Source organism: Ornithorhynchus anatinus, chromosome 21, assembly GCF_004115215.2.
Source record: "Ornithorhynchus anatinus isolate Pmale09 chromosome 21, mOrnAna1.pri.v4, whole genome shotgun sequence".
Lineage (NCBI taxonomy): Eukaryota > Metazoa > Chordata > Mammalia > Monotremata > Ornithorhynchidae > Ornithorhynchus > Ornithorhynchus anatinus.
Window position 1 is genome coordinate 806,132 of NC_041748.1, and position 11,661 is coordinate 817,792.

At 71.7% G+C, this 11,661-nt stretch overlaps 1 protein-coding gene across 4 annotated transcripts in view; it reads right to left on the reverse strand.

The window, feature by feature from the left end:
- Nucleotides 1–489: 489 nt before the first annotated feature.
- MYH10 (myosin heavy chain 10) overlaps nt 490–11,661 on the reverse strand; it is a 73,874-nt gene continuing 62,702 nt past the window's right edge. For all 4 annotated transcript variants that reach the window (XM_029048792.1, XM_029048790.2, XM_029048791.1 and 1 more), the window contains 17 exons: nt 10,188–10,359; nt 7,899–8,111; nt 7,635–7,779; nt 7,330–7,536; nt 6,958–7,062; nt 6,282–6,434; nt 5,924–6,172; nt 5,613–5,825; nt 5,199–5,411; nt 4,942–5,103; nt 4,503–4,631; nt 4,078–4,166; nt 2,416–2,539; nt 2,116–2,324; nt 1,047–1,155; nt 759–931; nt 490–660 (listed from right to left, as the gene is read on the reverse strand). In XM_029048792.1, the coding sequence (XP_028904625.1) occupies nt 516–660; nt 759–931; nt 1,047–1,155; nt 2,116–2,324; nt 2,416–2,539; nt 4,078–4,166; nt 4,503–4,631; nt 4,942–5,103; nt 5,199–5,411; nt 5,613–5,825; nt 5,924–6,172; nt 6,282–6,434; nt 6,958–7,062; nt 7,330–7,536; nt 7,635–7,779; nt 7,899–8,111; nt 10,188–10,359 (2,810 nt within the window). In that variant the 3' untranslated portion in view covers nt 490–515. The remainder of the gene's footprint in view (nt 661–758; nt 932–1,046; nt 1,156–2,115; nt 2,325–2,415; nt 2,540–4,077; nt 4,167–4,502; nt 4,632–4,941; nt 5,104–5,198; nt 5,412–5,612; nt 5,826–5,923; nt 6,173–6,281; nt 6,435–6,957; nt 7,063–7,329; nt 7,537–7,634; nt 7,780–7,898; nt 8,112–10,187; nt 10,360–11,661) is intronic.

The following is an 11,661-nucleotide window of genomic DNA, read 5'->3' on the forward strand; positions in this document are numbered from 1 at the left end:
CCGCCGAGAAGCCTCAGTCCCCCGGGGCCGGGGGTCCGCCGGCCCCCGCCCGACTCCAAAAGCCGATTTCACAGTTTGCGCACCGGGAGGGGGGTGCGGATCGCGATCGGGAGGAGAGACCGAGAGAGAGGGAGGGGGAGAGAGAGAGAGAGAGAGAGAGAGAGAGGGGGGCGCCGTCGGGGCCGGCCCGCCCGCGGGGGCGCGGGGAGACCGGGCGGGGAGGCGGGGGGAGGGAGGGTCCGCACGGCAGGAGACATGCACCGGGGCGGGGGGTGGTCGGGAGAGGGGAGGCCAGACGTCGTACAAAAACGGGCCCGCGGGCGGGGGCCGTACAAAATGGCTTTCCGACGACTACCGGGGGAAGGGCGGGCGGACGGGCGCTCTGCGGACGCTAGACGGATATCAAAAAAGCGATTGTACCTACACTGGAAGCGAGAAGGCGGCCCGGCCCGCCCCGGGGCGGGGGGACGGGAGGGGCGGGGGGCCGGGGGGCCGGGGGGGACGCCCGGCGGCCCCTAGTCGGCCTGGCCGGGCTGGGCGTCGTGGCCGTCGCTGGCCTTGCTCTCCGTGTCGTCGTCCGACAGGTCCAGCGAGGCCCCCTCCAGGTGCAGCTGGCGCCGGCCGGACCGGCCGGAGGAGAAGCCGACGGGGCCGCCCCTCCTGCAACACAGGCCCGCCGGCCCCCGTGGAACCCGTCGGCCCCGGCCCCCCCGGCCCCCCCGGCCCCCCCGGCCCCCCCGGCCCCCGGCCGTCCTTACCGCAGGCGGTTCTTGAGGGTGCCGACCTCCCGGCTCAGCCCCTCGTTGGCCTCGGTGGCGTCGTCCAGTTCCCGCTGGAGCTTCCGCCGGGACGCGTTGGCCCGCGTGGCCTCCTCCTCCGCCTCCTCCAGCTGCCGCTTCAGCTGCTTCATGCGGGCGTTGGCCTTCTCCATCTGGCCGGGGGGAGGGAGGACGGGGCTCGACCGGGTCCGGCGGGTCCGGGTCCCTCTCCCCGACCTCCCCCCCCCCCGACGGGGGCCGGTCGGAGGGCGGTTTCGAGCGCCCGACCTGCTCCTTGTACTGGTCCGCGTGCCGCCTCTCGTCCTCCACCTGCATGAAGACCTCCTTCAGCTTCTTCTCCGTCCGGCGCACCAGCTTGTTGGCGGCCGCCCGCTCCCTGCAGCGGACAGACGCACGCCGTCGTCCCCGTCGGGGCCCGCCTCCCCCTCCGCGGGCCGGGCCCGGGTCCCGGGGCGGACGCCGGGTCCGACGCGGCCCCCCCCCCCCCCCGCCGTCCGGCCCGGGGGCCGGGCCGCTCGCCCCGTGCTCCGCCCCCGGGGCCCGCAACCGGCGGGGCGACCCGGTGGCCCGTCGCCGACCGGGGGGCGCTGCCGGGCCGGTCGGGCCGGGGCCACGGCGATGACGGCACTCGGGTGCCTAGTACATCCCGGGCACCCGACTGAGCGCCGGGGCGGATGTCGCAATAATAACGAGGATGATCACGTTGGTATCCGTTAAGCGCTGCTCTGCGCGGAGCGCCGTTCTAAGCGCCGGGGGAGATAGAGGATGATCGGGTCGTCCCACGTGGGGCTCGCCGTCTTCATCCCCATTTCCCAGATGAGGGAACCGAGGCCCAGAGAAGCGAAGCGACTCGCCCCGAGTCACCCGGCTGACGAGCGGCGGAGCCGCGATTCGAACCCATCGCCTCCGGCTCCCAAGCCCGGGCTCCTTCCACTGAGCCACGCTGCTTCTCGACGTGTGCCGACGATAATTACGAGGGGATCCGTTAGGCGCCTACTGTGTGCCGGGCACCCATCTGAGCGCCGGGGGAGGCGGGCCGTCCCCCCGCGGGGCTCCCGGCCTTCGCCCCCGTTCTCCAGAAGAGGGGACTGAGGCCCCGAGAAGCGAGCGGACCCGCGCGGGGTCACCCAGCGGACGGGCGGCGGAGCCGGGATCAGGACCCGTGACCTCCCGACTCCCAGGCCGCGGCTCCGGCCGCCGCGCCGTTTCCCCGACGGGGTCGGACACGGTCCCCGTCCCCCCCGCGGGGTTCGCCGTCCCGATCCCCGTTTCCCCCGCGGGGGCGCCGAGGCCGGGATCGGAACCCGGGACGCCACGGTGGGGGGGGGTGTCTCACTTGGCTTCCTGCTCGAGCTGCTCCTCCAGCTGGCCGATCTTGGCTTCCAGGGCGGCGATGGCGGCCTTGAACTTGGACTTGACGGCCCCCTCCAGCTCCTGCAGCTTGGCCTTCAGCTCCTTGTTCTGCCGCTCCAGCTGCTGCCGCGCGTTCTCGCTCTTGTGCGCCGCGCTCCGCTCCCCGGCCAGCTCCGCGTTCAGCGTGTCCACCTGGGGGGGGGGGACGGGGGGGACACGGGCGTCGGCGGCCGTCGGGGGACGCGGCGCCGGCCCCTCCGCGCGCCGGGCCGGCCCCCCTCACCTGCAGGGCCGCCTTGCGGAAGCGGTCGTTGAGCAGCTCGGCGTTGCTCTGCTCCTCCTCCAGCTCCTCCTCCAGCTGGACGATGCGGGCCTCCAGGCGGCGCTTCTCGTCCAGCAGCGCGGACCTGGGGCGGGCGGGGCCGTCTGAGCCCGGCCGCGGGGGCGGGGGGACCCCGCCTCCGCCCCCCCCCCCCCCGCCCCCCGAACGCGAGCCCCGGCGGACCGGCCCCGGCGACCGTCCGTCCCCTCTCAACCGCCCAGGAAGGCTCCCGGAGAGAAGGCGACGGGGCCGCGGGACGTCCCGCGAGGGCCTGACCCCGGCCGGGTCGCTCGACCCCTCCGGGCCTCGCTCCCCCCGGGCCCTGAAACGGGGCTGCCATCCGGCCCCCTCCTAGGTGGACCGTCTGCCCCGGGCGGGAGGGGGACTGGGTCCGCCCTGGCTCGCGGTTCGGCTGCCCCGGTGCTTACGACGGGGCTCGGCGCGGAATGGGTGCTCGAAGGATACCAGGGCCGTGATGGTGCCGGTATCCGATAAGCGCTTCCTACGTGCGGAGCGCCGTTCTAAGCGCTGGGGGAGACACGGGGTCATCGGGTGGGCCCGCGTGGGGCGCTCAGTCTTCACCCCCATCTTACGGACGAGGGCAACCGAGGCGCCGAGAATCGACTCGCCCGCGGTCCCCCAGCTGCCAGGTGGCGGAGCCGGGATTAGAACCCACGACCTCCGACTCCCAAGCCCTGGCTCTTTCCACTGAGCCACGCTGCTTCTCGAGAATGACGATTACTCTCAACGGTGATAGTAACGTCGGCATCGGTTAAGCGCTCGCTACGTCCCGAGCGCCGTTCTAAGCCCTGGGGGCGATACGGGGTCATCGGGTCGTCCCACGTGAGGCTCGCGGTTAATCCCCCTTTTCCAGATGAGGTGACTGTGGCACAGAGAAGCGAAGCGACTCGCCCGGAGTCACACGGCTGACGAGTGGCAGAGCCGGGATCCGAACCCACGACCTCGGACTCCGAAGCCCGGGCTCTTCCCACTGAGCCGCGCGGCTTCTCCGTTAGCCCCCCGCGGCCTCGGTGACCTCCTCCGGGAAAGGGGGATGACGACCCGTGAGCCCCACGTGGGGCAGCCTGAAAACCGTGCGTGCAGCCCGGCGCTTAGAACGGTGCTCGGCCCACAGCGTACGCTTAACGGGTACCTTCGTCGTCGTCGTCATCAGTGAGATGACCGACGGCGACCGGTGGACAGATCACCTCCCAGTGCCCCGCTGCTCTCGCTCCTCAGGGGCCACGCGAGGCGGGAGGCTCCGCCCGCTGGACGCGCGGGGAAACCGAGGCGCGCGCCGCCCCCGGGGCACGGGGGCGCCGGTCGAGCGCCCGCTACGCGCCGAGCGCCGTTCAAGTGCCGGGGCGGGGGGAGCGGGACGCGGGCCGACCGCGTCGGCCGCGCTCCCCGTCCCGCGTGGGCCTCGGGGGTCTCGCTCCCCCCGTCCTCGGGAAGCGAGGCCCGGCCAAGTGAAGCGGCCGGCCCCGGGTCACCCGGAGACGGGAGGCGGAGCGGGGATTCGAACCCACGACCGCCGACCCCCGAGGCCGGGCTCGGGGGGGGGGGGGGGGGGTCGCCGGGGCCCCGGGCGCCCTCCCCGCCGCCCCCTAGGCCGCCACTCACTTGCCGGAAGCGCCGTTGGCGATCTCGTCGGCCAGCTCGTCTCTCTCCTGCTCGGCGTGGCGGCGCGCCCGCTCCGACGACGCCAGTTCCTGCCGACGCCCGCGTCAGACCCGCGCCCCTCCGCGGCCCCCGGGACCCCCGGGGGGTGGGGGACGGCGGGAAGGACCGGCGGAGGAGGACGGGGCCGGGGGGAGCACCGCCGCGGTCGTCGGTGCTCCGCCGGAGGCTCCGCTCGGGGAACGGCACCGACGGACGGACGGGGGACGGGGGGTGGGTTCGAGCCGGCGGCGGAGGGGGCCGCCCCGGGAGACGGGGAGAAGACCCAGGAGGGGGAGGCGGCGGGACTCTCGGGGCAGCGAGGAGGCCGCGGGGGCGGACGGGCGGGGCCGGGGCGGCCCGCGCCTCCCCGGGGGACGGGCGCCTACCTCTTGGAGCTGGAGAATCTCCGCCTCCAGCGTCTTCAGCTTCTTCTCGTTCTCCTTGGACTGGGCGAAGATCTCGTCTCGAGAGGCCCGGGCCTCTTCCAGCTCGCGCTGGCAGTCCTTCATCTGGGCCTGGGGCGGCGGGGGTGGGGGACGGGCACGGCGGGCTGGAGCGACCCCCTTGCTCCGACCGTCGGGCCCGGGGGCCCGCTTCCCCGGCCGCCCCTCCGCCCGGTCGGTCCCCCCACCCGCCCCCCGCCGTCCCGCCGTCCCGCCCCGGGTTCGGGGCCGGCGGCCGGGCGCCCGGCACCGCGCTAGACCCCGGGGCGGGGGGGGGGGGGGAGGAGACCGAGGCCCGGGGAGGAGGACGACGACCCCGGGGTCCGCCGAGCGCCTAGCGTGTGCCGGGCGGCCTAGCCGGGGAGGGCCCGGTCCCCCTCACCTGCAGCTTGCGCAGTTGCTTGACGGCCTCTTCCCGCGCCTTGTTGGCCGCCTCGATCTGGGCCTCCAGATCCTTCAGGTCCATCTCCGTTTTCTTCTTGGAGGCCACGGCCAGCGCCCTCTGCTTCCGCTCGTCCTCCAGCTCCGCCTCCAGCTCCCGCACCTGAGGAGGGAGCGGGGCGGACGTTCCCCCGAACCCCCAGGCCCGCGAACCCCCGCCCCCGGGCCCCCGGCGCCGCGCCGCCCCCCGGGCCCCACCTGCTTCACCAAGAGCCGCTTCTTCTCCTCGTTCTGCTCGTCCCTGGCCTGCAGGTCCCGCTCGAACTGGGCGCGCGTGGCCTGCATGTTGACTTCCAGGCGCAGCTTGGCGTCCTCCGTGGCCTGCAGCTCGTCTTCCAGCTCCTCCAGCTGCGTCCGCATCTCCTCCGCCTGCTGCTCCAGCGCCCTCTTGGACTTCTCCAGCTCGTGGACCTGGGGCGGCCCCCCCGAGACCCGGACGGCCGCGGGGTCAGCCCTCGGGGGGAGCCGCCGGGGGACGGGGGAGGGGACGCCGGGCCGGCGGCCCGGGAGCCCCGGTCCGCGCCGAGGGGGCTCTTCCGTCTCCCCGGGCCTTCGCCGAACCCCCCGCGTCGCCCCGTCGCCGTCCGCACGCCCCGGGCGCGAGGGACTCACGTTCTTGCCCACGTCGTCTTTGGAGTTCATCAGGTCCTCCATATCCGTGCGCAGCTGCTTGTTCTGTCTCTCGGCCTCCTCGCGGGCCTCCAGGGCCTCTTCCAGGGCCCGGGCCAGGGACAGGGCCTTGGTCTCCTTCTCCCTGGCCTCCGCCTCGGCCCGGTCGCACTCCTCCGCGTAGCGAGCCGACGTGTTCTTCTCCTCGGCCAGGAGCTGCGGGAGCGGGCCGGGGCGGCGGGGGTCGGGGGGCCGTCGCCTCCCCGCCGCCCCCGGCCCGCCGCCGGGCGGCCCCCCCCGGCCCGCCGCCTCACCTGGTCGAACTTCTTCTGCTTCTTCTCCAGGTTGGAGACGATCTGGCGCTGGTGGTCCAGGTCGACCAGCAGGTCGTCCAGCTCCTGCTGCAGGCGGGTCTTGGTCTTGTCCAGCTTGTCGTAGGCCGCGGCCTTCTCCTCCAGGCGCTGGCTCAGGGCCTCCCCGTCCTTCAGCAGCTTCTTCCTCGTCTCCTCCAGCCCCTCGATGGTCCCCACGTCCTCGTCCACCTTCTTCCTGGCGTCGCCGAGCTGGAGGGCGGGCGGCGCCCGTCAGGGGCCCCGGCGGGCCGCCCCGACGGGGGAGATCCACGCCCGGCCCGCCGCCGCCCGCGCGCTCCGCTTCCCGGGGGCGACCCACCTGGGCCTGCAGGAGCAACACTTGCTTTTCCAGGTTCTTCCGGGCCTCTTCCTCCTCCTCCTGCTGCTCCTGGAGGTGGCTCTTCTCTTCCTCCAGCTGCCGCATCCTGCTGCTCAGGTGCAGCTTCTGCCTGGTTTCCTCTTGCAGGAGGCCCTGGGGGCGGGAGGGGGAGAACCGAGCGGCGCCGGGTCCCGGCTCGCTTCCCGACCGGGGCTCCGCTGGCTTCCGGCGCTCCTCCCCCGGCCCCGCTCGAGCCTCGGCGTTAGCCGGTGGCTCTGGGATCCCGCCCGGGACTCCCGCGGGCGTCCGTTCCCTTTCGCCGGTGTCGGTCGGGGCCCGGGGGTCCCTACCCCCGTTCCGCAGCCCGGGGGACTGACAAGTCGAGCGACTCGCCCGGGGTCGCCCAGGCAGACCCGGGGCGGAGCCAGGAGGAGGACCCGGGCCGGGGACGAAGACGGTGAGCCTCCCGTAGGACGGCGCTCCGCACATAGCAAGCGCTTCACCAACACCGCCGCCATCACGATGGTTACTTTTCCGACTCCCGGGCTCTACCCGCCGGGCCGCGCCCGGCCGAGCCGACGGCGTCGCCCGCCCGGCGGAGGCGCCCGTCCCGGGAGGATCCCCCGCCGTCCCCACCCGCCGACCCGACCCCTCCGTCCCCGGCGCCCGCACGCACCTGGGTGTCCTGAAGCTGGGACTCGAGGCCCGCCGCGTCCTTGGCGAATTTGATTCCCTTCTTCTCCGCTTCTTCCAGGAGGCTCGAGACGTTGTCCAGCTCGTTCTGCGGGGGAGGCCCGGCCCGGCCCCCTCAGTTCCCCGGGCCCGCCCGGCACAACCGGCCCCGGGGGGCCGACGGGGGAACCCGGCCGACGACCCCGACTCCCGTCGCGTCGGCCGCCCGCTCGGCCGTCGGGGCGACCGGAAGCCCCTCGCGCTCCCCCGGGCGCTCGGCGCACGGTCCGCGTTCCCGACGAACCGGCGCCCCCCCCCCACCCCGGGGGCGGGGATCGCCGTGCCCTCCCGGGCTCGGACGCTCGCCCCGTCTCACCTGCAGCTTGTCGGCTTTCTCGGCCAACTGGGTGCGGGCCCTGTCCCCGTCCATGACCTTGGCGTGCAGCTCCTGGACCTGAGCGTCCAGTTTCTTCCTCTTGTGCTCCGACTCGGCTCTGACCTGCTGCAGGACCTTGACCTCGCAGGCCAGCTCCTTGTTGTCCGTCTCCAGGCCCTGCTTGTTCTTCTCCAGGTTGATCTTGAACTGGGGGGCGGGCGGGAAGGCGAGGGCCGGCGTGAGCGGGGGCCCCGGCGGCCCGCCCGCCCGCCCGCCCGCCCCGGGGCCGGGGCCCCGGCGCTCACCCGCTTGGCCTGCTCGAGCTGCTCCGAGAGCTCCTCCAGCACGCTGGCGTGCCTCTGCCGGATGTCCTGGATCTGGGCCTCGTGGTTCTTCGTCTCCTCCTCCATGGCCTTCTTCAGCTCCGCCACCTCCTGCTCCCGCTTGCTCCTGCGGGCGAGGGCGGGGGCTCCGGTCAGGGCCCGCGGGCCGGACCCACGGGCGCGCTCCAAGCCCACCCCGGGACGCGTCCGCCCGCCGGGGCCCGGTCCCCAGGGGGGAGGTCTCGCCTGAGCTCCTGCTGGGCGGCGGTGGTGTCCAGCGTGTCCTCCAGCTCCGTCTTGAGCGCCTCCAGCTCCTCGCTCAGGTCGCGCTTCTGCTTGTCGGCCTTGTTGCGCGCGGCCTTCTCGGCCTCCAGGTCCTCCTGCAGCTCGGCCATCTGGGCCTGCAGCTCGCGCACGGCCTTCAGGGCGTTGTTTTTGTGCAGGAACTCGTCGTCCCCCCTGCCGGACCCCGGGGTGTCAGAGGCGCGGCCCGCCGGGGCCCTCCGCCGGGGGACGTGCCCGAGGGCCGGCGCGGGGACCCGGCGCGGCCCTTAGACGAAGCCCCCCCCCCGGGCCCCGGGGCCGTCCGCCGCGCCCGGATGGCCAGCTCCGCTCCTCCGTCCCGTCCCGCTGATCGAGCGCTCGCCGTGCTAGGCGCTTCCGGAATAACGACACCCGCTAAGCGCTTCCTACGCGGCAAGCGTTCTCCCGAGCGCCGAGACAGATGCCGGGTTGGACACGGGCCCCGAGGGCGGGGGCACTTAGTACCGCGCCCGGGACGCAGGAAGCGCTCGATAAAAAGCACCGGGCGAACCGCCGGTCCTATTTATTGAGCGCCTCCCGGGGGCGGAGGACTCTACTAAGTGCTCGGGAGACGGGAACGCTATACGAGACGCACTCCCTGTCCGCGACGAGCTCGCACGGTCGTCCCCGCTGGACTCTCCCGAGCGTTCAGTACGGTGCCCCGCCCGCAGTAAGCGCTCAGTAAATACCACCGATCGACCAGTATCGACCGGCTCTTCGGGCCTCTCTCGCCTGTTCAGTGCCACGCGCCCAAGAGGCGCGCGGCGGACGACGCTGAGCGATCGAGGGGATCTGCCGGGCTCTTGCAAACACTTAGCACAGTCCCCCGCGGACGGTGAGCGCTCAGATAGTACCGCAGATGCGTCTCCCAGACCCCGCCAGGCGCTCCGCGCCCCGCAAGCGCTCGATAGGTACCACCGATCGGTCCATCGCTTCTACTGGCTCTGCCGGACTCTTGGAGGCCCCCGGGACCGAGTAGATACCACCGATCGATGGATGCAAATACCACCGACCGATCGACGGTTTCCATCAGCTCTCCCGGACCCTCCCCGGCGTAAAGCGGGGCACCCCGCCCCCAGCGAGCGCTCAATAAAGCGCTTCCGTCGGTGACTCTGGACGACGAACCTCTGTCGTCGTCCCCCCGGGCCCACGGCGTCTACGTCCCTATCTTTTCAATTCCGTACTGGAAATGACATTTATTCCGACCAACAACGCGTCCCCGCCTCCAGACCGGAAGCGGCGGGGACCGTGTCCGCTCGTGCGGGAAGCGGCGCGGCTCGGCGGCAAGAGCCCGGGCTTGGGAGTCGGAGGTCGCGGGTTCGACTCCCGGCTCCGCCGCTTGCCGGCTGTGTGACTTCGGGCAGGTCACTTCACCGGGCCTCGGTGACCTCATCTGGAAAATGGGGATTAAAACCGTGAGCCCCACGCGGGACAACCCGATCCCCTCGTATCCCTGCAGCGCTTAGAACATTGCTTCGCCGGGGCTGAGCGCTTAACAGATGCCACCACTATTATCATTCTGTCGGGCTGGACTCTCCCAGGCGCTCGGTACCGTGCTCGGCACCTAGTAAGCGCTCGAGGAATACGACCGATTGATTCCACTGATCTCTCTAGGCCGCCGCCAGTTGGTTTTAGGCGGGGAATTGTCTGTCTGTTATTATATTGTCCTCCCCCGGGCGCTCGGTCCGGCGCTCCGCACACAGTAATAACAATAATGTTGGTATCCGTTAAGCGCTCACTACGTGCAGGGCGCCGTTCCAAGCGCCGGGGTAGACACGGGGGAATCGGGTCGTCCCCCGTGGGGCTCCCGGTCTTCATCCCCATTTTCCAGATGAGGTCACTGAGGCCCAGAGAAGCGAAGCGACCCGCCCACGGTCACACGGCTGGCGAGGGGCAGAGCCGGCATCCGAACCCACGACCTCCGACTCCAAAGCCCGGGCTCTTTGCCCCGAGCCACGTAGGCGCTCGGTAAGTACGACCGACGGGAATACGGCCGACCCGTAGACCGTCGGCCCGTCGTGGGCGTGTCTGCGTGGCAAGGTCTAAGCCCGTCAAACGGCAGGGACCGTCTCTATCTGTTGCCGACTTGTTCATCCCGAGCGCTTAGTACAGTGCTCTGCACAGAGTAAGCGCTCAATAAATACTATTGAAGGTCCCCTCCCGAGCGCTCGACGAACGCCGGCGTGCCGAACGGGACGCGTCGCCGGGTCCCCCCCACCCCGGAGGCCCCACCTGGCCAGCGACGCCTGCAGCTCCTCCTCCTTCTTGGCCAGCTGGACCTTGAGCTCCTCCAGCTGGGCCTGCAGCTCGGCCATCTGGTCCTGAAGGTCCGTGGTCTCGCCGTCGAGCTTCCTCTTGGCCTTCTCCAGCTCCTGGCGGGTCTTCTCCTCCTTCTTCAGGCGCTCTACGAAGCGAGGGGCGGGCGTCAGCCCCCCACGTGCCCCCGCCGGGTGCCGCGGCCCCGCTTCCAGACGCCCTCCCCGCCCCCGGGCGCCGCGCAGGCGGCGGAGACGGCGGACGGAGGGCGGGTTCGCCACGTGACCTCGGACGGGTCGCGTCTCCGGGCCCCGGTTCCCTCGGCTGCACGACGGGGCGCCCCACCCGGGGAAGGGACTGGGCCCAACCCCGCTTGCCCGTATCCACCCCGGCGCTCGGCAGAGCGCTTGGCCCGTAGAGGGCATTTAAACGCCACAATTACTGCTGCGAGTCAGAGGACCTGGGTTCTAATTCCGCGCCCCCCCCCCAAACGGTATCCGTTAAAAGCGCTTACTCTGCGTCAAACGTCTTTCTAAACGCCGGGGTGGTGACGAGTCAACTAGGTCGGACCTAGTCCCCGTCCCGCACGGGGGTCCGAGTAGGAGAAGGAAGGAGAACGGGTACGCGATCCCCATTTTACGTCGAGGAAACTGAGGCACGGAGAAGCCAGGTCACCCGCCCGAGGTCGTCCGGCAGGGCAGCGGCGGAGCCGGGACCGGAACTCCCAGGTCCGCGCTCCGTTAGGCCGCGTCGCCTCTCCGTCGTCTGCCGCGTGACCTCGGGCGGGTCGCCCCGCCGGGCCTCCGTCCTCCTCGTCTCTACACCGGGGACCCGGATCCCCGTTTCTCCTTCCTCCTTCGGGAGCGGGGCCGCGGCCGACCTGATTAACTTCTACCCACACTAGCGCTTAGTTGACGACCGGGTAAACGCCGTGACCATCGGCACGATCGCTATCCCTTCCCCGCCTCCTACGTGACACCGAGCACGTCGCTCCACTCTTCCGTGCCTCGATTTCCTCCGCCGGAAATCGGGGAGTCCGAACCCGCTCTCCCTCCTACCTAGACCGTGAGCCGCCCGGAGACCGAGGGACTGCATCCACTCCGATCTCTAAGACTGCAAGCCCCACCGTGGGCAGGCAACAATTCCGCTGTACTGAACTCTCCCAAGCGTTCGGCACGGTGCTCTGCACGCAGTGAGCGCTCACATACCACCGACTAATTTGCCCCCCCCCCCCCCTTTTCTTTTTAATAACGGTATCTGTTTAGGCGCTTACTATGTGCCAGGCACCACTTTAAGCCCTCTGGTAAGAAGCAGCGGCACGGCTCAGTGGAGAGAGCCCGGGCTTTGGAGTCAGAGGTCATGAGTTCGAATCCCCGCTCTGCCGCTTGTCAACTGCGTGACTGCGGGCGAGTCACTTCACTTCTCTGTGCCTCAGTGACCTCCTCTGTAA